Source organism: Mustela nivalis (assembly GCF_964662115.1).
Source record: "Mustela nivalis genome assembly, chromosome: 7".
NCBI lineage: Eukaryota > Metazoa > Chordata > Mammalia > Carnivora > Mustelidae > Mustela > Mustela nivalis.
Genome location: NC_139026.1, coordinates 44,324,696 through 44,350,377, shown reverse-complemented (window position 1 = coordinate 44,350,377; position 25,682 = coordinate 44,324,696). Strand labels below are relative to the sequence as shown.

The 25,682-nt window shown below is 34.7% G+C and overlaps 1 protein-coding gene across 1 annotated transcript in view; it reads left to right on the top strand.

The window, feature by feature from the left end:
• Positions 1-25,682, top strand: part of TRHDE (thyrotropin releasing hormone degrading enzyme) — a 376,037-nt gene that overhangs the window by 196,246 nt on the left and 154,109 nt on the right. Inside the window, exons 5-6 of the mRNA XM_082742838.1 lie at positions 2,556-2,669; positions 23,065-23,202. Coding sequence (XP_082598964.1) covers positions 2,556-2,669; positions 23,065-23,202 — 252 coding nt within the window. The remainder of the gene's footprint in view (positions 1-2,555; positions 2,670-23,064; positions 23,203-25,682) is intronic.

Sequence of the window (25,682 nt, the reverse complement as noted above, 5' to 3'; positions counted from 1 at the left end):
TGCTTTTGCTGAAATCAATTTGTTATTCCCTTTTTCCCATCACATAGACACTTAGGAAGTCTTTCACTAACTCAGCCATAGACTCTTTGTTCTCTAGTGATTGATATTTTTTTGTCTTGGCATGTTTAGAAATTCATATGTAAATTAGCCAACTTTGTAGTGAAGCAAAGATAAAATTAATTTCATTTTGATTTTATGCACTTTCTTACAACGAGTGGAAGGTATTACAGAGATTTCGCAATGCTTATTTGAATCTTGATTCTAGTTTAAAAAAAAAAAAGACAAAACTGAAAATAAATGTTCATGCTAATGGAAAGCAGTACCTCTCCTGGTGGGTATGGATGGTTTTAAATTAAACCACTGGAAATCTCATTGCGATACTGTATGGCTTCTATTTGTTAGGAACCCAAAACCTTTTTAAAAAGATGGAAAAACTCAAGAAGGAATTATGTGGAAAATGCTGTTAGCAAAAGAAAGTGAAGTGCTAAATGCTAATACATGAACACTGACTTAATGATAAATTGGTTCAGGCCATGCGGCCATTTCCCTCAATGCCAGCCTCCCTCAAGGACACCTACCTGTATGATGCTTCTGTCTGTCCTGCTGGCCAGGTCAGGCATGTGCCCCTTGCCCCAGAGATGTAAGGGGATCCATTGCACAGATAATCAGGGTTCCTCCACCATGCTAAAGAGGAGGCTTTCCAATGAAACACAGTAATTCTTGGAGGCATAAGCAGATTCTTTTTTGTAGATTCCTAGAAACAGTTCACTTGTATAGTCTGTTGAAATAAGAGTATATTGATGATGTTATCTTTGTTCCTAGAACTGGATTTTATTTGTTCCATATTTTATGTCAACTTTCTTGTTATAACTTATTGGTGCTAGGCTACTTACCATGAGAAGATGGACCAGAGGCTGGGAAAAACAGAATTTCCATTCTCATGTTATTTTCTGCATTACCCTCTCTTCTCACCTATGCATTGTCATGATTTTCAAGACAGGCTCTCAGTTTAAAGGAGAAATGTCCATTTTTGATTAAGAATAAAAATTATTTTAAATATCATTTATTTTGTGTCCATTAATGTTGAGTTATTGTTTATTTGTACTTCAGTTTGAGATCCTTTTGAGTAACTGATTCTTTATTATTGATACTGAAACCCTCAGCTCTTTCCTGGAGCTCCTAAAGCTATACCTGACCTGATAACTGTTTTTTTTCTCCTTCAGTTTCTTAAATATCTTGTTCCCACTTAGGCTTTTCACACTGAGTGTTGCTTACATCTGTCTGGAATCTTCTTTCCAAGGCTTTCTCCTGACTGTTTCCTCCTTATCGTTAAAAGTCTAAGCTCAACGGTCAATGGCTTAGAGAGAGCATTTTTGCTTTGACAGTCAAGAGTGGCTCTTCCCCCATTCCTGTCACATTTTATTAGGATTTGAAATTGTGTTGTTCATCTGCTTATATATTATTTATTTTGTACCTTACCTCATTACTCCTGTCTCCACAATAAAGCATCAGCTGTACAAGAAGGGACATTTCCCAACTTCTCATCATCACACCCAAGGTCCTTAGGATAACTCTAAATATATAATGTTTTTGTTTTTATTTTTAATGGAAAAAAGAATTTCTTTAACTTTTTGCTGAACTAAGCAAGGATTTCAGAGTGGCGCATTGTGAATTAATTAAAACACCATTTAACAATGACAACATTATTGGGACACCTTGGTGGCTCTGTCAGTTAAGCGTCTAACTCTTGGTTTCAGCTCAGGTCATGATCTTAGAGTCTTGAGAGCAAGCCCTGTGTCCAGAACCAGGCTGGGCATGGAGCCTGCATAAGATTTGCTGTATCCTTCTCCCTTTGCTCCTCCCCCCACTAGCTTTCTCTCTCTCTCTCTCTCTATCTCTCTTCATTTATAAATAAATAAATAAATAAAAATAAGACATTATTTTTCATGAAGGGATTTTAGAGATTTTTTTGATCCAGCCCCTTGTTATCACAAGATCATAGAGAGACTGAAAGTCCTCAGTTTCTTCAACCAGCCCATGTCTTCTTTGAGTTGTCTGTGCTATTGGAAGGCAATGCTTCAATACCTCCTGTGATGAGAGCTCACCACTTGAGGCAGTATTCTCCCATCTTTGGCCATCTCATTCCATTAGAGGGTCTCCTATATTTTCAGCAGACATCTTCCAACCCTGATTTCCATCCGTTAGTCCTTATTTGTACCTTGTAGGGCCACATGACACAAGTCTCTTTGTCTTCTGTGTATTAGACCTCCAAATATTTGAAAATAGCTATCATTTGTTTTTTCTCTTGAGTTTTTTCTTCTCCAGGTTAAATACTCTTTTTTTATTCTTGGTCATTATATTTTTGTTCTTCCCTGAAAACAAAAACAAAAAACTCATGTCACCAAGTGATCGAACAAATGAGTAGTCTTGCCACAATACATTTTAAGATCATGAATTCCAGTATGATAGCCATAGTTTAATACATTTAATTTTAGATGAAATAATTCTGGGATAAATTTGATTTAATCTGATGCTCATTCATTTTTCAATTGCAGTGGTTTGGTGACCTTGTGACTCCAGTATGGTGGGAAGATGTGTGGCTGAAGGAAGGTTTTGCTCACTACTTTGAATTTGTTGGCACAGACTACCTCTACCCTGGCTGGAATATGGTAGGTGCACTTTTTAGTTGTTTGGACTTCCTAGCAAAAGGTTGGTCTCATATTATATTATCATTATCTTATATAATCATTATATTATATTATATTATCATTATATTATATTATCATTAGAGCTTATATTTGTATCTTACCTCATTCCTCCTGTCTCCACAATAAAGCTTATATTTCATTAAAGCTTATATTATCATTAAAGCTTATATTGTCGTTAGAGGTGACTGAAAATACCCTCTGGAAAAATCACATGTCCAATAAAGAAAAAGTAACCAAAATTTAAATTTAACTTAAATTCCAAAAAGTATTTCAAAAGAGTTCTGTTTTATTTATTAGAACTGAATAGAGTTTGATTGGTTATAAGTTGATTTCAAAATGGTATAGCTTTTCTTATAGAAATATCTTAGATTGTAACATTTGAGAACAAAGGAAAATTCTTTAAAATGGAAAAGTTAACAGTAGTTAATAAGTAATATTTTAAGTGTGAAGAGTATTTTAGTATATATAAAAATGAGACCTTAATACTTCTTCATTGTGACTAATATTTGCTTATTTATAAAATACATTATAGTTGTAGATATACTTTAGAATCAAATAACTTAGTAAGATGTCATTAACTTCATGAGGAATTATGCACATTATACCTGTACTCTAAGAATCCCTCTGGGGTTGCCTGGGTGGCTCAGTCATTAAACATCTGCCTTGCACTCAGGTCATGTTCCCAGGGTCTTGGGATTGAGCTCCACACTGGGATCCCTGCTTAATGGGAACCCTGCTTCTCCCTCTCCCACTCCCGCCTTGGGTTTCCTCTCTTGGTGTCTCTCTCCCTGTCAAATATATAAATAAAACCTTTAAGAAAAAAAAGCCTCAAAAATATATCTGTCTGAACCTGAAGTCGGATTTGTTGTCCTTTAAACAATGATGGTTCTAGAACATCCTAAAAGAAAAAGTGGAGGAAAGGCATGGTTTTTATGTGTCTTTTAATATAAGTTTTCATTTTATATATGCTTTTGTTAATCAATAAGTAACTATGTTCTTATTAAATGAAACCCGGGATGTATGTTTTTTTTTGCTTTGGAACTTGAATTTTAAATTTAATTTAAGTGATACTGTGTAAAAGTTGCCAAGTACTAACATTTGTTGGCTTCCAGAAGCTCATATTTTCACCTGCGATATAGCATAAACAATAACATATATTTATTTTACATTGCTGCTTTTTTTTTTTTTTTTTTTTTTAATTTATTGTTTATTTTCAGCATAACAGTATTCATTATTTTTCACCACACCCAGTGCTCCATGCAATTCGTGCCCTTTATAATACCCACCACCTAGTACCCCAAACTCCCACCCCCCACCCACATTGCTGCTTTTTGATGTTTAAATTATTAATAGTGATTATCTAATTATCTATCGTCATTATGAGTATGTTTTGAAGAGTTAAACCAAGGTGAAATATGGTCTGTAAGTCATGATATAACTACTTTATCATCAGTTCAGCCAACTTCTGCTGCATAAAAATAATGTGATCTTACAAATCTCACAGAGGAACCATGACAAGAGTAATATCATTTGATATATTTTCATTATGTTCATGCATGTTTTGTCCTTATTTTGTAAAAGCACATGGGTCATCTCCTCAAACAATGAGATACTTTTATTTAACCCTCTGTAACTAGGTGCGTCTGCATATATGACATGATTCTAAAAATCTTGCTGCTTTATCATGGAAGTGAAAATGCCTTTTAAGAGCTTTAAAGAAAAATCACCAATACTGTATCCTATTAATTATTTAATGCATTCTTGTAACAAATGTGAAATTTTAAAACAAGAATGTTTAAAGATATTGAAAATATTCCCCAAGTTCCTTCAAATATCTTTTCATTTTTACATGATTTTTAACCAACTTTGTTTAAAATTTTCATTTAATTTTCATTATGCTGTGGATTATTACTGATTTATAATTTCATTATGTTTCAATATTAAAAAAATGACCTAAATACAAGTGACATGCTACTCATATAGGTAAGCTTTTTTTTTTTTAAAGTTCATTCAGCCATCTATTGTAAAACCCCTTCTAGTCATCATTATGAAAAATACATCTTGGATTAAAAAGTAATCAACAGAATTATACATGGGCTGAAAACTGACAGCCTTTGTTGGCTCTGGCATGGCAATATATCCCAAGTCTCAATGTCTTTATACTGATTTTGTCTCTGAATAATTTTTTTGTGCTCTTTCATCATTTTTTATCAGTTAAGTTATAAATGTAGGCCTTCTGGAGAACATATTTATAAGATGTATTGGAAATGAACATAAAGTATAAATAACCCACCTGGGACTTTGTTTTTAATAGAATACAGACCATGAACTGAAAGTATAAAAACCCTGGGGTGGTAAGATATAAGATTTTTATTTCCTATAAATCCATATTTCATAATTAAGAAATGAGAACTAATGATGTTATAAGTACAGTGATATAGGAAGCTCACCTTATTATTAAACTAATAAATGGAAGAATAAAATCCATTACAGTTAATTAGGCAACAGTGAGAGGAGGTACAGGTCTTATCATGATGTCTCTTTATGTTGTAAAGATTATAAACACTTTCTAATCTCTGATTGCTTTTGCTTTTTGGTAGCTATATTTAGAATACCTCATTGTACTAAATTCAAAAAACCTATGAGAAAAAATTATAAACAAATTGCTCCTCTCTATATCATTAATATCTTCTTTGCAAACAAAATTTTTAGAGTAAGTTAGCCCCATAGATAAGAGGATTATTAAGTAACTTTCAGGCTCTGCCAGCACTATTTTTCATAATGGCATCAGCAGGAGTGGAAGAAATACTAGAAAGAACAAGAGTGACAGCTGCGTCAGCAGTAACTCATACCGTTGTGATATGTGCAAAAGCTTACCTAGGAGTGCCGGGCTGGGGCTTCGCTAGAGCTTAGCCTAAAATAGAAAAATCAGAAGTCAGACTCGTGTCAGGAGTAAAGGAATTCCAGAAGCTGACCCCTTTTGTCTCTAATCTCAAAAACAGTGCTTTTATCATTTTTACATACCGAGTCTCGAGCCCTAAAGTAGAATTTCAATTTGCTATGGTGATTGTTACGACAAAGTACCTTCAATGGAATAGCAATAAAGAAGCCCTGAATTACATAATCTTGTCAAGGAAGTCCTTGTTCTGATTTAGGCCAGTATATTTGCTTATTCTGCTTAATTAGTTTGTAAAGTCTTAGATTGTGTGTGTGTGTGTGTATGTTTAGAGCCAGTTGCTGATACAGAAGTAATCAGTTTTTATATTAGAAACACTCCATGGAATAAAAGCTGTTAAGATGGTTTTGTTCCCAACAAACTAATCAAGTTTACCATTTTATAGATATGGGCCTTTACAGGTGCTATGACGGAAGGTCCGAGGAATGGACTGGAAAGAAGAAATTCAGATTCCAGGAAGGTGTTTCACTGCTCTGACTGTTTCTTATCATTTGAAAAATGGGGGCAATTGTCCTGACTTATCACGCTCGCAGGATTTTTGTGAAGATAAAATAACTTGCAAGGTCTTTGAAATGTATGAGCCACTATACAAATGTGAGTCGGCATCATGTACCTGGAAAATAAATGCTCCATTAGAAAGGGGCATTGATTTTATGTATAGATGCCCTAACACTTCCAAGCCCAGTCATCTGTTTTGACACCCTAGATTTATAACAATTATGTAGAGATTACAAAATAATTTTTATAATCCTTGTACCTGGACTCAGTCTCACCAAATCAATTCTTATCTATACTGGCAATGTGGATTCTTCTGTAGGAACATAAGCCTTGTATAATATTTCATTCATCAAACAGAAGTGTCAGGATTATCAGAAGCAACTTCTTCAGCTCAGGGCTAAGGATGCATTTCAGGGGCATGTAGTCCTTTTGCTTGACGCTATTTCATCAGAGTTGGCTGTTAGTGACAATGTTATTGGATGGATCAAGTTACAGTATGATAGTGATGGCAGTTGTATTAAGTCTCACTATGTTCTCCGGAATGGGAGGGAAAAAAGGGAAGACTCACTCAACATAGTTACTATTCTTCAATAATTCTTGACCATTTTAATGTGAAATAAACTATGATAAAAGACTTTTAGTACAAGAAAAGGATACATGGTAAAATGCTACTTTGAACTCCTTATTTTATAGGCCTAGTGCTGATGCAGGCCAAATCAGATCTCCTCTGTAGATAGCATACATTTTCATTATAGTTTGTATCTATATTGTAGGCATGTCCTTTAGTTTCCTGAATACAGCATTATAAAGACGTGCTGCTATAATGAGAATTATTAAACATGAGTGTATGTTCCTTTGTTAAATGAATTGGGATTCTCTGGAGCTGCACACGGCAATAACTTTGTATGCTGATAAAGTCTGCAGACTGGGAATTCTCCCTAAATTTTTATGAGGACACATACCTGGGCATAAAGATAATTACTAATGGAGAATCATGCAACTAAATTTCATTATGCTAAATACTTAAGATAATCTTAAATTGTATTGCCCAAAACCTTGAGAAGTGTTCTCAATTGTCTCTGTCCTGGATGGGGCTGAAATAGTAAAAATGAATTCTTCCATTAGACTTAGTATCATTTTAATGTGCTCCAACAAAAATTGCCTGCCTAAGTTAACAGACATTGTGATAAAATTATCTTTCCTTTTTAAATTATTTTATTTTTACTCAAAAAGAAGTTGAGAAAATCATTGATGAACTGAAACAGAGTTGATTGAGTTCAGTGTTTCTTCCAGTTTAAATGTAAAGATAAACTGTTTCAGCATTCCAGATAATAATATACACTCTACCAGAGTTGGGCGGAACAGAAAGGTAGAAAGAAAACATCTTGGTTTTGGTTAATATTTTACTGGTTCAGGTCTTTGTTTCTCAATTCCATACTTGACTTAATGTCTGTAGGGAAAAATTCTTTTGCGTTCTTTTTAAAATTAGTTAATAGATGTTTCAATAATAGTTGGTATATTGATGTTATTGTCTGTACTTCATCAGTATCAAAGTATATTTGCCCAGTAGGTCTATGGGGGTCACAGATAGATCACTTGGAAATTAAATATGTATTTTAGAATCTTACTTAACAAATACTGAATACCAAATGAATGTATGTATATATATATTCATGATTTTTCATATAGTTGTATTTGTCTATTATGATCAAAATCCACATTATAATATTCTTTCTGCTCCTGAGAAGCCAGTAAATTAGATGACCCCATTGTTTTCAACTGGTCAATGATATTTTTTTTTCAAATGACTAACACACATTGGATGTGAAAAATTTAAAGGATTCTTATGACTAGTTCCATGGGGCTATGGTCTTTTTGATCCTCTTCAGTAGCTTAGTGGTGACATTGACATTAAAAGGCTAGAAGGAGGAAGGAGGGTGTACTTGGGTCTCTTGGGGGACCACAGCCTTCAAAATGGCCCTCATCTCCTGCTTTCCCTTTGTTCTTCCCTCCTCCCCTTTTCTGCAAGCCAGTTCTCTGATGAAGACATAGATTTTTTTTATTTAAAGAATAGAAAATCGTTTTTTTTTTTTTTGTTGTTTTTGTTTTTTTTTTTCCCCTCATTGGAGTGGAACTGGTGAGCTGTAGCTCTCTTTTCTGGGAAGAAGAGTTGCTTTTTCCTTAACATTTGTGATTAGAGCAGTTTGGGGCATTGGTGGACAGTAGGTTTGTAACAAAGAAACAAAGTGCACAGAGGAAGTAAGAGCTGTAGTGAGGAAAGTAGCCAATGCCCCTGAAGGAAAGAATCTCGTCCACAGTATCTGAAATCTGAGTAAACATTGAAGGAGTTCCCAGTGCACTGAGGGTTAGACCAAAGAGCGTACAAATTGTGCTCATCCAAAAAGCACATCAGTGTGAGGAAGCAGGCCAGAGACTTGGGTTCTAACCATCGCTGGCTGAAGAGACACAAAGAATCTCTAGCAGAAATAGCAGTGAAAAAGGAACTAGGCCAGTTATACTAACACGTGACAATACTTCTCACTAAGGCTACTATAATAAAAAAGTTATGTTTACATTTTCTCTCATTTCAGGGCTAATTCTGTGCTTTTTACAAAACATGTTAATGATGGGCCAGTAGCCCTGTTAAGGGCATCTCTTCACAAAAGGGATGAAAAAGGCTGAGCAGTCATTTATTAATTGTAAAACTACATTAACAATTTTAGAAGTTTTATGTCACAAATGCATTTTTGAGGATGAAACTACAACTGAAGACAGTGCATTCATACTTTTACTTACACTTGTCATTCTTATTTATAAGAATCAAAACGTTGGCTTCACAATTGTTTGAGAAATGCAAGCTTTTGAAGAGCTTGTTATCAATGTGTGATAAGTTTCAGAAAATGTAACTCTGCTTCATTTACTGTTTCTAATAGAAGACCAATTTTTATTAAGTACAATCTTTAGGGAGGAAAGAAAAAAAATAATCATAATTCCTTAGTTTTCAAATATTTTCATTTATCCTTTTGTATGTTCAGGTGTGTATCTGGGAGGTTTTCTTAGTCACATTACCTCGCATTTTCTCTTATGTGAATTTTTAAAATTTAAGACAAAGCTGCAAATGGAAACCTCCTGTATGTTCCTAAAGAATGAATTTTCTTTAAAGCAATCATTTTCTTCAGAAAGACACTAAGTGTTTCAGGTTTTGTATATTTTAAACTTAGAGATAAAAGATAAATGAGCATTCCCTTTGGAATAAAGTATTTCTTCTGAAGACCATGTTCAGGGTTGCATGGTGTCAAGGTGTTTCTACATTTCCATAGGAATTTCAAAAGCAACTGATCAATTGACAAGATTAGACACTTTCTAAGAAGAAAGTCCTTCTGAACCTGGAGCTCAACAATAATGCAAGACCATCCTTTTTCATATCTAGAAATATTGCAAGGAAAATCAACCCATTCATTCCCTTTTCAAGTAAGAGCAGTTTGTAAGCAGAATACCTTCCACTTACTAAAACTTGTCAGACAGTGCTTTGTAAACCAAAAAATTGATAATGTCAAAAATTTATACCAAAATGATGAAATGTTCTGTTAGACATCCTTGTTCACAAACACATTATTTATGATAGCAGATTATGCCATTGTTAATCTGTATCTCTTACCACTGCTAGTAAAAATGTTTGTCTCGCTATAATATAGTATTGTTCAACGTTTGATATCATTCAGCTTTTTCCCAGATATGCTAAAAAAATTTTTGTTTTGCAACGTACAACCAAAACTGAAGGTGGAGGACTAAGAGGACAACCAAAAGCTGATTTATTAATTTCCTAATTATTAATCATCCTTAACCAGGCAGCTATATGTTTTCAAAGACATTAGAACACAACTCATTTCTAAGCAAGGAGTGACTGTTTCAGTCCATAACACTTTATGGGACTTTTTTCTCCCCCTTTTCATCAAGGTTACTTTCACTGTTGAAATGTTACCAGACAAGAATGTGAGAAATGAAAGTAGTGAGTTCAAGTGATATGAATTAAAAAAAAAAAAAAATGTAAAAGGCTATCCTGTGAAGATAAAGCCAAACAAAAACAAAAACAAAAACCCACAAAGGGTAATTAAATAGTTTGAGGTTGTTGAAAATTTTGCCTCAGTTATACCTATAATACTTATTTTTGTTTTCTTAAGATTTTATTTATTTATTTGAGAGAGAGCACAAGCTAGGGAGTGGTATAAAGAGAGGGAGAGGCAGACTCCTGCGAATCAAGGAACCTAACGTGGGGCTTGATCCAGGACCCTGAAATCATGACCTGAGCCAAAGGCAGATGCTTAACCGACTGTGCCACCCAGGTGTCCCTACCATTAACACTTGTGATGGCGAAGACTTAGGTTGCATTTACTGTGTAGCATTAAACATCATTAAACATCACTGTGACATAGAGTAAGACATTCTGCTAGGTGTCTTGAGAGTACACCTGTTACCATCTTTCCTAACAGTCTGAAGAGTGTTGTAATGGCTAAACCACCACACAGTTCACCACTCAGGCAGTTCTCCTCAACTGCATTTCCAAAAAGATGGTTTGTGGTAGAACATGTTTTGGCACTGAGCTCAATAACCTCTGTGAATCTGCGTTCACAAATGTAGGAAAGCCCCTTTATATGAAACTGGTTGTATCTTTGGGTTTTCACCTCACCCTCGGATTGATGAAATCGAATTCTTTATAATGATCGGTGTGCTGTCTTTTGTCATATTTCTGTCATATTTGTGTTACAAAATTAAGATATGTGGGAATGCTTCCTTTACCTACTTCAGATACACCTGTGCCCAGTTAATTCCTTTAATCATTTTTTTCTCCTCTCCAGATATAGTCCAGCGATACTTTTCTTGAGTGCTGTTAACAATGTACCAGCTCAATGGTTTTATGTAAACTACTTTGATGGATTGCTGCTATTTTTTTGCCATTACATTCAGTAATACAATTAATTTATTCTCTTTATTAATTAAGTAAAAGAATTATCAAGCACTTAAAATGAGGCCTTTGTTTTGCTAATTTCTGTGGAATAAACCTCATGGTATTATAAGCTTGGAACTGCTCTGTATTAGTTCCTTGTGTATACTGTATTCTGTCTTTGGTGTAGTGGTTTCCATTAGTAGGTATGGATAGGTTCAGGATACATCCTCTGTTAGAAGTAGCCTCTGTCCGAAGTAGCTTTGTTTATGGAATAGCTCAAAAACACAGTTTGTCACCTCCATCAGACTGCTCATATTCGTAGATACATTTGGAAAATAAAATTTAGCACAGTTAGTCTCAGAAGATTAGTCAAACAATGGAACAGTAGAACATTTAGCCACCAATGATCATGTTTATATCACATGGCTCAAACATGTCTACTAATACATCAAATTTATCTGGTTACAGTAGCCATTTCTTTTCCTGTAGATTTTGAGCATCTTTCTGCTTCGTTAATTTCTGCTTTTGAGTCCTGTTCTTTCTGTAAACTTCCCAGATTTGCTTGGAAGATAAGTACTTTATGCAGAAGACTTGTCTTCTCTTGATTGTAGTGGTAGGGGTGGTATATGGTAGGATATTTATATTGAAATATTCTTTATTTCCCAACTTGTCTGATTAAAGATAAGGTTAGGTCAGTTGGTCCTTCAGAGCAGATTTGGCATGAATTACATTCTCTTCTTAACTACCCATATGACTGGTCCGATTTGAAGAATCTTAAACATACTACACTATTGAAGATGACTAATTAAAAATGAAAGCTCTTTAAATAAAGCTTTTGCCTTGGTTTTGAGGCCATAAGGAGCTTTTCTTGGAATTTTTGGCTTCTTTTGAGAGCTCACAAGCCATATCCCTTCCCAGGCCTGAAAATAATTTGGCTTCTCACCACAAAATAATATTTTTCCATTTGTTGCTAAGCATTTTGTTGGCATTTTTGGGCCTTTAATTGACAAAATATTTCCAGAGATCAATCTATATTGACTAATTTTTCACTATTTAACAAACATTTATTGGATACTGATTTTTTTTTTTTTGCTAGTTTCTCTGCCAGAGATGGGGAACACACTGATAAGTGTGAAAATCAAATCCTCACAGATCTCTTTTACCAGTTTAATTATTTTCATCAGAGTAATGTTACTTTACAGTTTCCTAGAACGAGGTTCAATTCCTTTTTTCTACCTATTCCATGGACTAAATTTTTGACCCTCGATGCTTCCTAATTGTGTGATCTTGTTTCTTCATCTTCAAAATATGTATAAAATATTCATGCTGTTTTTTTATCATAGGATAGTTTCAAGAATCAAAAAAAATGGTTTTATGATCACTGTCACCAATATTATTGTTATTCTTATGTAATTAAGTGTAATGGTATTACCTTTAAGGTTCAAAAATTATCTTCCGGTGGAGAATATTCTGAATCACATATTAAAGATTCGTAATTACCAGAGGGGAGGTGAGTAAGGGCGGGGTTGGGAGAAACAGGTGATGGGAATTAGGGAGTGCACCTGTGAGATGAGCAGGAAGTGATGTTTGGAAGTGTTCAATTACTAGGTTGTATCCCTGAAGCTAAAATAACAACTGTATGTTAACTGGAATTAACATAAAAGCTCTTAAGAAGGAAAAAAAAATAAACTGTGTAGAATCAGAAACAAAACAAAACAAAAACAAAGCCAGCCACAAGGAAGCCTGCGAGTAGACACAGGCATACCTGTGTGCTAGTATGTTTGCAGTGAGTGATTTGCTTCACATCTGCATTATAGCTTTTGTGGAACTTAGCCACACAATCTCAATGGCTGAAGAAAGTGGCTGCACGACACTCTAGACCAGATCAACATTTGCTACGATCAAGCAAAGATGATAAATCTGATTTTCCTGACTGTAACTAGACTCAAAGCAGAATTCCCATCTAAGTTCATCTCAATCCTTACTGAGTGTATTAAACAGATTCTTGATTTTGACAGCATCTCAGTGCTAGGTCGGCCCTGCTAGCTGAGCTAGCAGGGGGTCTGGGTCATGCCCATAACTGATCTCTCTGGTTATACCAGAAGCAGCGTTTGATGTCCATTAGGTCTTAGTTGAGTTTGAGAATGGTTTCTAATGGAGTACATACAAACCGTTGCCCTATTATTTCTCCTAATTCTGGCCGACATGGTGCAGTGGCTAAGAGCATGGACTCTAGAACCCAGCTGGCCAGGTTCAGTCCCCAGTTCTTAGGCAAACTTGAGCAAGCCAGTGAACTTCCTGTAAAATGAGGATCACAATAGTATCTCTCATTATTAATAATAATGCCATAAAAATTAGTAAGAAAAAAGAAAGTGCCTTTACAAGATACTATTGAGTACACTTATTCTATTTCTGAATGATTCTAGAATGCTAATATTTTAATATTTTTGCACTTTATAAATGAATTGCTAATCCAGATTTTGCATTCTGAATGTTGAAAATTTTCTCTATTAATATTATAATCAACATATAAATATTCTGGTAGCTTACTTTGAGAGCTGGGAATAAATATGGAACTTCCTTCTGAATGGTTAACTTTTTGGGCCATAAGTACCGTATATGTTTTGGAGTTTTGGGTTTAAATTTTCAAATTTGAAAAAAAAAATAGTACTTTTTGTTTTTATTGAAAATGCAGACTTCTGTAATCTGGCAACAAATGTAAAGTATGTTTTTTTTTTTTTACTTTATTTATTTATTTTAGAGAGCAGGAGGAGGGGCAGAGGGAGAGGGAGAGAGAATCTCAAGCAGATGGTGCTGAACGTGGAGCCTGATGTGAGACTCAGTCTTATCGCCCTCAGATCATGACCTGAGCTGAAACCAAGAGTTGAATGCTTAACTGACTGAGCCCCCTAGGAGCCCCAACAAATGTAAAGTTTTATTAGTCTAGGTTATTTGATGAATTGACCAGGTATAGCACTAAATATTGATATTAAAGTATAAAAAGTGTTCTAATAAATTTCATTCATCAAGTTACTAAGAATTTTATTACCGATTAAGGTCATTTGAATTATTTTTGATTTCACAAATTAAAATAACATAAAATGAATTAGCCACTTGGTATCTATGTTAATAACTTCAGGGAGTTGATTAGCTTATCCTTGGAATTCTTCCAGACTGAATGGTATAAGAAAGTTTCTTTAAGAATTTAAACAGAAAATGATTTTGTTTAAGATGGCTAGTCAGAATGCATTTAAAAATATTCTGAATTATATTTTATCAGTTAAATACTGTAGTGCCTTCATTGCTTATTACTAATGTGTCTGCAAAATATTAGTGAGTCCTTGTGATGGATGTGAGGAACAAGTGTGTGGTTATCAAAGAAGATTGGCAAATTTGATTTCATTGAAATGCCTTATCAGCCTGTCAAAAAAATTAAGCATAGAAATAGAGAAAAAGATTCTCACTGCCAGAGTCAAGATAGGATTATTGAAAAATATGAAGAAGCTATTTTCTGTCAGAAGCTTAAAGTCTCTGGAAAAGATCCTGAAGTGACATGTGGAAGAGCGGGAATTAGTTCCTGTTAACCAGCAAAGGACAGGAAGTAAATCTCCCTTATTAAACAATATGCTTCACCAGGTTAGAGACTTTCTTTTACCCTAATTTCTCAGCATTTAACCTGAGGTATAGCATCTATGAGGTGTTAAATAATAAAATTCCAGTCAAAAGTTAACAAAAAATTATGAAATGAAGGTCAATAGATCACTTACGAAAGATGATAACAGTTTTTGTACCTATATTAGGGACTCATTCATTGACTTAAAAAGGAGATTGATATTTCAAATATATGCAGTCGCATTGGGTAAGTGTTTGAAGGAAAAATGAGGGAAAGGTGTCAAGAAACCCTAAAAAGTAAAGGGAAGCTAAATGATATGAACATTTTAAGAGGGTTATATGAAAGCTTATGGCATATGGTTATTATTCACAGTGATGTTTTGGGCTGCTAGAATCAGAATGAGCTATGTAATTAGACAACCTGTTCTTAATTATTACTGTGATTGGCATTATTTGAAGCACATTCATGATTGTTCCATAAGACCCAGGATTATCATAATTAATGAAAGCATGAGTGACTAATTGATGATAACGTCTGCCCTATGAATACAATACTGCTATACTTTTCAGGTTCTTGAGTAAGTCTGTAGAAGGTTCATGATTTAGTTGTATATAATGAAGTACTTTTTGTTTTCCATCTTAGTATTTTCTCTTAGCTGTGCCACATTTTAGATAATATGAGACGTGACATATTTAACTTGTGTGTTACAAACAAAACAAGACAGCTGAAGGATATCGTCATGGGAGAGACAATTTAACCCACTTTCTCTGTGTTAGTCACGTTTGAGAATATAGCCGTTCATAGAAAACTGTACAGGGGGTTATTTGGGGTTACGAGAGGCTTACAAAGTCATCTGAGGTAGGCTTATAGAAATCTAATTGCTTTTTTAGTTTATGCATTGAATAAGGCATCTTAGAAATTTGTGGCTTGGCAGGGGTTGAGATGTGGTTGATAGTTAAAAGAAATAAGAACATATAGAACTCATTTTAGTTACTTACTGTAAAGCTTGTGTGAAATCCCAGAATAATGGGATATCACTAGAGATCTGCCTGGATTATTGTGTTTATAATTTTCTGTAATTTTCTGTATCATTTTCTGTTAAAGGTTATGCAAACAAATATAGTAGTAAAATTTTCAGTACAGTGCTTGTTTCATTGTAGGTGTTAATGGTGATATTTTAAAAATTATTCTTCAATGGCTACTATATATGTGTGTTTACACAAGTTTGATTTTAATATAGATGGAGTGCTTTAACAAACTGTCCATGAAAATTATTATTAACATCTTGGGCATGTGTATTTTAAACATGAGATATTAAAATGCTAATTTTTAAGATACATTGCTATAGGGAAGCACCATTTATTTTCACTAGCTCTTTAGTTTTATTTCATCCATCCATATGATTTAGCTGTCTATAAAATGTTAACTAATCAGCTAAATAATGACATAGTATTTCACAAGTACATCTAGCTAACTTTCAACTGAATAAAATTTGAAATACTTTTGGACATTTTAGAACTTTGTAAAAGTAGGACGACAATATAAAACTGCAGAGTAAAATTCTTTTAATATTTTAGGAAACTCGGAATCCAAATAATTTCTAATTTTTACAAGTATGGCATGGTGTTATTTGTTGACAAAGATAATAATTGCAAAGTTACAGAGATACCATATCAACATAAATAAAACCTGATTAATATTTTTCCTCCATATATTTGCTTTTCTTTTTTGAATTCTTGATTATATTCCTCTGCTTTAACCCTTGTCATGGTTTGAATAAGTCGCAGAGAACAAGACTGAAAAACCCGGACTATGCAAACAAAGCTCTATCACTTGTTCTAGTCTTGCGTAGAAAGGGGCTCAGAATAGTAATGCTTTATGCGGCATTTTGTTGACGCTGTGAAATCTTAAAGATCTTTATCTCACGGTAGAATAGATTTCAGAGGGGTAAAACATAAATAACATATTATGTCTTTTTTCTTTGTATTGACAGATCAATTGAGATTGAATGGACTCGGTCATAGACGCTGAAAGCATTTCTACCCATAACCTTCCCTCTATTCTCTACTCCCATAGTACTTTATTTATGCTACTAATGCTTCACCCATCAGATGGCACTAACGATTTGTACACGTACCTGTCTCCTTATCATAATGGGAGTTGCTTGGGTCCCAGCTGTGTTTGTTTCCCCAGCTTCTAAAGGATGTCACATGTACAAAGCAATCTATAAACATGTATAGAATAAGATTGCATTGTTCAAATATTTAATGTCAGATATCCTTACTGATTTGCTCCATGGATTAGAAAAGTACCTATATCTATATCCAACAGGACATTGTGAACATTAAATATTTCAATAAGACACTGCTTTAAACAAATGAAAATACTGAAAAAGGAAATACTTGTGTCTATTTGGCTATCTGTATATGTATCTACATATGTATCTATATGGGTCTTTGTCTGTATTTATGTCTAAATCTGCATTTAATTCATACATCTTAGAATTCCAAAATAAATATCTTACTGATCACCAGTGATCATCACAAAGTTGAACTATATTTTAGATAAATAATTATTACAGTGTCTTGTGAGCACAAAGATAATGTCCATACTGTGTGTTCTTCGCACACAATTACACAATTTTGTCCTCTGTTTCTGGTTGCTCTGCATCCTAGTCCACTTTCCACTGTTCATTCATAATCTCTCTAAATGTAGGTCTGGTGATGTCACTTCTTAATTCTAGCTTCCTCACTTGCTGTGGAGGATCCTTGATGATTCTGTTCTTCTCTATCTCTATGTGATAATCATTTACCCCATTTTACTTCCGGCCGTCTGGCACGCAAAACTTGGTAGTCTCCCAAACAAGCCATTAAATCTCATGACTTTTCCAAGATATCCCGTCTGTTCCAAATGCCCTTTCCCGCTGTATCTGTCTAGAAAACTCAAATCGTCCTTAAAGATTCAACACTGTCAGAGGCTGTTCCTGCCATCCCCCAGGCAGAACGAATCTCAGCCTTATGTGTGGAGGCACACTGTCTCCTGAACCTACTCCCACTTATATAGCAGGTGGTTTTGTAATATTTGTTTTCATCATTATCTCTCTTTTTACTACTATAAAATCTTTGAAGGTCGAGTCCATGTCTTTGTATCTTTTTTATCTCCAGAACCAGGCATACCATCTGGGATATAGCAGGTGCTCAATAAATATTTGTAGAACAAATTCTCTTATTTAATCTTCACAACCACCTATGTTTACAAATGAAGGTGAAGTCTAAAAATACTGAGTAACTTGCTCAAGGTCACACAGCTCATGAATGGCAGATACTTTCCTGGGCATGTAGGGCACTTTCATCAACTTCACAGGCGTGAGCCTGCCTTTTCTCCCAGGAATACCAAAGAGCCATTTGTGTTCACATCCATCCTCCTAGAAAATTGGGTCCTCGTGGCTGCTCTGATGTAACCCGCTGCTGCCCTGAGAATTGTTTTTTTTCTGCTCTTTTCATGCCTATGAGCACCTCACCACAACTTGAACTGGCTGAGGCTTGGCTGTCATCTTCGTCTGGTTTGATGTATCTGACTTTCTTTGATCTTGATTCAGATTAGTCTCTGTTTTTTTTTCTTTCTTTGCTGGTGACGGAGTCAAAGTGACTGCCTTGTATTGTTCTTCACTAAAACTGCTCAGACTTCTTGTAGAAACTTGGTGACACCCACCCCACCTTTCAGTAGTATCTCCTGTTTTCCTATGCGCATCCCTGCACCCCCAAGCCTGTGGCTGGATTAGAGTCTGACATGTCCAGGCAGAAGCCATTTTGAAGTGTTAAGGAAAGTAATTTGTCAAGTGTGTCTAACACTGCGGTAAGAATTCTTAATAACTCCCTTTACATGTATTACTAGACTCCAGTCTAGGAAATGTTAATATTGTAAGAAATAATAAAAAAGACTCGATTCTGAGATTTTATTTATATTTTTAAACGGACTACAATTTACTGCCAAAAGTTGTTTAGCGCATGCTCCTTGGAGGCTGGCCTTTCCTTTCCGCCAGGTACTTGTAGCATGTTGCTTTGTAGATGTTTACTGTCACCTTCCAGCACCATGTCTAGAAGTGGTCTTCTTCAGTTTGCCCTCCAAAAGCAAACTTTTTTCCACGACTCCCATTTCTTTCAGGAGCTTCCCCCCAACTCTTTAAAAAAATTCTGTCAAGTCATCTCTTAATACTTTCTCTCCATCATCCACTAAGAGGACCAGGGCATCGAGGTATCTGTGTTGGTGGATTTTTCATTCAAAATATCTCTCAGGTACAGGGGTCCTTCACCAGCGCCTTGTTCTAATACATCATCGCCGCATCCCCTCTGAGCACAACAGCCACTTTCTGCCTCCCGTCACTGCATACATCAAGCCTCCCTGTATACCACAGATAAGTTAATTTTCATACGACATTACTTTTATTATGTCATTATGCCTGCTACTGCCTATTTATTAGGACCAGACTCTTCCACCTGGTAACTGAGGACTCACACAGAGGAGGTTTTTTTTTTCCATGTTTTCTCTGCCTGGAGTTGTCCCTTTTAAAAAAGCTGCTTCCCCCATTCATCTAAGTAACCCTTCATCCTTCAACAACCCGCTTTAATGTCACTTCCCCTGTGAAGCCTTTTCTGAACTAATTAATCATTTCATCCTTTGTGTTTTATAACATCCATCATATTATAATACAGTTAGCTGTTTATCGGTCTATCTCTTACACTTTTGAGTTCTTTACGGTTAGAATCTAAGTCTCTGTCATATATTTCCTCCCCAGACACAGCACAGTATCTGGCACAGAGGAGGAATTTAATACATATTGGTTAAATGAATGAATTAAAAAAAAAAATAAGGGAGCCTTTCTTTTTTTCCCATGTGTTATTCTCAACTCCGAATTTATTCATACTTTCTTTACCTAGCTAAAAAGTTTTTTCACTATTCTCCAAAAATTCAAATATAATTTATTTTTAAAAATAGTTCAATACAGAATGATATATTATGTATTATTTGAATAGTTTAAATGTAGACACAGATGCAACAACTCCAAGAAGGGTCTATGTTAGAGTGGTAGGATTTATTCTTACTATTAACATTAAACTTAAACAAATTTTAAAGTTCCACATTTACCTTATTGTGCTGCTTTTTGAAACTGGTAGAATAGCTTATCATCGTGACCTTAAAATATGAGCTAGAATAAAACTGTTAGATATGCACCATAAATATATTATTACACACACACAACTTTAAAGTTTCTTCAAGCATCAGAACAAATTCTATTTCTTTCATTAAACTTTGTATAAATAATTCTATTTTACAGATTTTCTCCCCCCTTCAGATTTCCTATGGCATTTCTAGTGTGTAAGAGAAAACCATTATTTTGTTCACTGTATCCAACTATTTTGTTTGATCTCTTACCTCACATTAGAGCCAGGATATCTTGAACTTTATTTTGAAACTTTCTCGGTCTCAGATTCACAGTAGGCAATTAATCAATACTTTGTAATTGTTGCTGTTACTATTATTGTAGTTGTGGAGGAAGGTGGGGGAGGGCCCCAGCAGGTGATGGACAAGCTAAGATTTTTTTTTTTTTTAAGTTTTATAGTGACACAGTTTTTATAAAAAATTAGCAGCTTCCCTCCTGGAAACTCTTTGTAGTTTTGCTAAATTGGGTTTGCCTCTGGCTAGAATTTTCTTTTTTTCTTCCTTAATTTAAAGTGTTATCTCTTCAGAATTTTGTAAGTGTTCTTCTGCCAGGCATTTCTTTTCTTCTTTTTTTCCTCTTCTCTTTTAATGCCTTTTTTCACCCTCAATTAAACAATGTCATTTTCTCCAAAAATGTAGAAAATGAATCTTTTGCTAATGACTCAACATTACTAAATTTAAGCAGTTTCTTGAAATTCTACTGATGAGGCAAAGGTTTGTTTTTGTTTTCCTTCAGAAGCATGAAGCAACATATCACGTATAACTTATATCTTCTTAAACAAGAGAATTTCATTTTAAGACATTTAAGTTTCATTTTTGTAATTACTTAGCCATTCACTTTATAGCATTTAAAAATCACATTGTTAGCAAACCAAGATACATGCACTAAATTTTCATATTGATCAATATACACTTATTGGTGCTAAATATTAAAAATTAAGATTTGAATAAAATAGCATTTTAAGTTCAGTTTGCACTGTGGTTTCAATCAGATGTTTGAGTTACATAGTGGAGTGGGCAATATTTAAAGAATTAAATATTATTTTTTCTTTGGAATGAAAACCACATCTTTAATTTGTATTTTGTGTAAATAAAAGTGTTCATTGATCAAGTTGAAGTATGATGATATATTCCAAGTTCCTACCCATTAAATTCAATATCAAATAGTTGTAATGTGCATTTTAAATTGAATGAGTAACAAGATTGCATACCTGCTTAAGAGTAACATTAACATGTGTATTTTGGAAATACACAATTTTCTCTTATTCTCTTAATCTAAGCCATCTGTCTTTTTATTCTTAAAATTTTATTTTTTAAAAAGATTTTTATTTATTTATTTATTTGACAGACAGTGATCACAAGTAGGCAGAGAGGCAGGCAGAGAGGGAGAGAGGAGGAAGCAGGCTCCCCACTGAACAGGAAGCCTGATTCCGGGGCTTGATCCCAAGACCCTGAGATCATGACCTCAGCCAAAGGCAGAGGCTTTAACCCAGTAAGCCACCCAGGTGACCTTATTAAAATTTTAAATTCCAAGGTCCAATCTCACTCTCCTTAATTTGTCTTGAATTTGGAACTTAATTTGAGAAGAAATACAGTATTAGTTTATGTCATATTTGTCAATTTGTTGCTAAGTTTGAACTTCTCATCATGGGCTCTTAGGGTCTGAAGCAGACTCCTGGGACCAGTTCAGTCCCAGTTCAGTGGGACCATTGGTGTGAAACTCTCAGACCAAGAAAGGACTGAAGAAATTAGATCTGTAGTCCACAGAGTATAAAAATATGCTATTAGAAATAAACATGATAGTATACAGTTGGCTGGAGAACTAATTAAATTATTGATTAAACATACTAAATCATTGAACAAATGGTGATGAAGTAAGATGCCTCTCTAAAGCCAGATTTAAAGAACACACATATATAATGGCTAGTTAACTATTCCTTTTTTAGCATATTTATTCTCTATTTCCATTTTTGTAAAAATCCAGGATTGGTGTACTCCCAGCTTGAAATTACAACTCACTCAGAAATAACACGCTGTTTATCTGCTGGCTCAGAACTAGAAGGCTGCAGGAGTGAGCTCAAAATTAGCTCTAGCAATTTAAGTGTTGCAGTCTTTAATCTCGGTAATGATACTCCTCCAGTCTGAACTACCTAGGGGCTATTTAGCCCTCCTTATCTCTTGCAACTTCTTTTCTCTCTCCTTCCTCCCTCAATGAAGGCAGGAGGCCAGAGGACTAAGAGCTGCTAGCATTTTTGTTAACAAAACCCTAGCTGTTTCTTTAAAGCAGGCTTCTTAAAACAAAACGACAGAAAAGTGCTTTTTCTTTGCAGTTTATTTCTAACTTAACAAATCAGCGTTTATCAGAGCAAATACAAAGGTCTGAACATCACACAGAATAGACATCTGATGATTTCCTTTGTTTTCACAACTTTATGGTAATGGGTCATTAATACCTGTTGAGCTCTACTTTTTGTTCGTTATCCTGAAGTCACATATATATCCACAGATATTACAGTTTTATGTCAATTTGCCTTTTGCTATTTGTTGGGGTCTCTTGAGGTTCTTTAAGAAGATAAATGGTGTGTGTGTGTGTGTGTGTGTGTGTGTGTGTGTGTGTGTACTAGAGAGAAAATAATGTGGGGGGAGGACAGAGGAAAAGTGGACAGATTAGCGAGAGAGAGGATGAGGTGTTGGAGTGGTACTACCCGTAAATGGTATAAATAGCAAAATGGCACTGGAACCCGGAAATTTAGTTCTTATTCCTATGTTGAACTTAACGAAAAAGGTTATTTGGCACTGGAACTGTGGGCTAGATCCTGTAGAACACACAAACAAGCTTAGTCTGCTTCACATAAGTCCCCACTGTCTGAATTTGCTCTAACCACTGATAAAGCACCGTCCACTGTTTTTATGTTTATTTAAGGCCCATTGTAGCCCGTTGATTTTGTTTCGTGTTGCACTCAAATCAACCACCTTCATTTCAGAGTAACTTAGAGGCATTTTATTTACTGGGCTCTCCTTGGGAGTTCAGTCTCCACTGACAAGCATCGTCAATGAAGTAACACTCATTCTGTTATGGTTATGACGAACCACCTATGATATTGCCCCGTCTACTGTATTGCAGGAAAAACAGAGGTTTCTGACGGATGTTCTGCATGAAGTGATGCTGCTTGACGGCTTGGCCAGTTCCCACCCAGTATCACAGGAAGTGCTGCGGGCCACAGACATTGACCGGGTGTTTGACTGGATCGCCTATAAAAAGGTGGGAATAGATAAGACCCAAGCGCCAACTGGATATTTCACTATCCCAGGGCGGCCCAGCTATTTCATGCGAGATATAGTCTCTCCATCCTGCTGATAGAAATGGACTGAGTTAGAAGGTTCATGTCATTTTATGAGTTAGGGCTTTTTGCTTTATAAATCAGCAAGATGGAGATGAATGTTTGCCAAATAATGCATAGAAATGTTGGAAGTATTAATGAATAAATGTTTGGAGCCTTGGTATGAAATTGCTGTACAAATGGTGTTGTGTCAATGTCAGTTTTTATTATTATTAATAAGAGAGCTGACCTAAACAGTGACAGATTATTTGTCATCAATGCCCCTTAAATACTTAACTTGTTTTGCTTGGCTGGTACAAATGGATGTAGGAAGTGACATATATATTTTATAAATATTATTTAAGGGACATTTAGGAGATTAAACATCTTTCTTGGATAGTAATCATGATCAGTGAAATTTTGAAGACTAGACTTTGACTGACAAAGATTTTGGACCAATGACGAGACACAGAAATAAGACCCACTCTGAACTTTTCCCCATTGTTACTTGGATTAAGATTTTTCCTGTCTCTATCCCTTTGTTGTTCTCATTTAACATAAATATGTATATCTCTTTGTTTAATACTTACAGCTACTTGGGAATTGTGAAGATAGTGTTAAAGTCTCGTTCAACTTTGGCGTAGATCGAATTGCATTTACTGGGATTTCCATGTACTTTATTGATTAAGTTTTTAATTGATTAAAACTGTTTCTAACATTTTTCCTGATATATTCCTATTTACAATTAGAGGTGAAATAAGGTACACTAATTTAGATTTTGGTTTTGTACTCATGAAATGACTATCTCAATGACTATGAGTTAATATTATATGTTATACTATGTAAAGATATAAATTGTGTTATAAAATATCTTTTCAAGTCATGGATCTTTGCATTGGCTATAAAGGGGTTTCTGATGTTTTAGAAAAATAAGTGGAAGTATAGAATCATATTTAAAATATATGTTGTTATATTTATATAAAATATCAAAATTTAAAATATGTATTTTTTATAAATGAGGTTTTTTTACTATATATTTTTAAAACACTTTATTTGAATTTGGTGTAGTTAGTACATACTTTTATGAGTTTTGGGGGTAGAATTTAATGATTCATTAGTTGCATATAACCCTCAGCGCTTATTACATCAAATGCCCTCCTTAATGCCCATCACCAATTACCTCTTCCCCCAACCACCTCCCCTCCAGCAACCCTCAGTTTGTTTTCAGTGTCTCTTATGGTTTGCCTCCTTCTCTATTTTCATCTTATTTTTCCTTCCCTTTCCCTATGTTCATCTGTTTTGTTTCTTAAGTTCCACATATGAGTAAAATCGTATGGTATGTGTCTTTCTCTAACTTATTTCACTTAGCATAATATCCTCTAGTTCCATCCACGTGATTGCAAATGACAAGATTTCATACCTTTTGATGGCTGAGTAATATTCCATTGTATTTATATATCACATCTTCTTTATCCATTCATCAGTCGATAGTCATCTGGGCTCTATTCCATATTTTAGCTATTATTGATAGTGCTGCTCTCAACATTGTGGTGGGGTGCCCCTTCAAATTACTATGTTTGTATCCTTTGGATAAATACCCAGTAGTGCAATTCAGGCATAGGGCTTAAACCCACAATTACAAGAGCAAGAGTCACTCGCATGCTCTACTGACTGAGCCAGCAAGGTACCCCCATCTCTTGCGTTTTTGTTAGTAGCCATTCTAACAGTTATGTAATAATATCTCATTGTGGGTTTGGTATGCATTTCCCTGATGATTAGTGATGTAGTCTTTGTTTATTTCAGCTTAATTCTTTTTTTCAGGGTTATTTTGGCTATTTGAGGTCTTTAGGATATGGAGATCTTTCTCTTTCTCTCTCTCGATATATATTCTTGATATATAGAAATATAGATATCTGAAAAAAGCCATTGGAATTTTGATACGGATTGTATCGAATCTTTTGATCGCTTTGGTTTGTATAGAGATTTCACAGTATTAATCCTTCCCATCCAAGATCATAAGCTATTTTTGCATTTACTTGTGTCTTTGTCAGTCTCTTTCATAAATATCTTATGGTCTCAGTGTAGAAGTCTTTCATCTCCTTGGTTAAATGTATCACTAAGTATTATTTGCCTTTGATGTTATTGTAAATGGGATTGATTTTTAAATTTCTCTTTTAGATAGTTCATTGTTAGTGTATAGAAACATGATTGATTTCTGTATGTTGAATTTGTATCTTGTAATTTTACTTAATTAATGTATTAGTTGCACTTTTGGTGGAGTCTTTAGGGTTTTCTATATCATCTACACAAAGAGATAATTTTACTACTTGCTTTTTGACTTGGATACATTTTATTTCTTGTTCTTGTCTGGTTGGTTTGGCTAGGATTTCCAGTACTGTGTTGAATAGAAATGATGACAGTG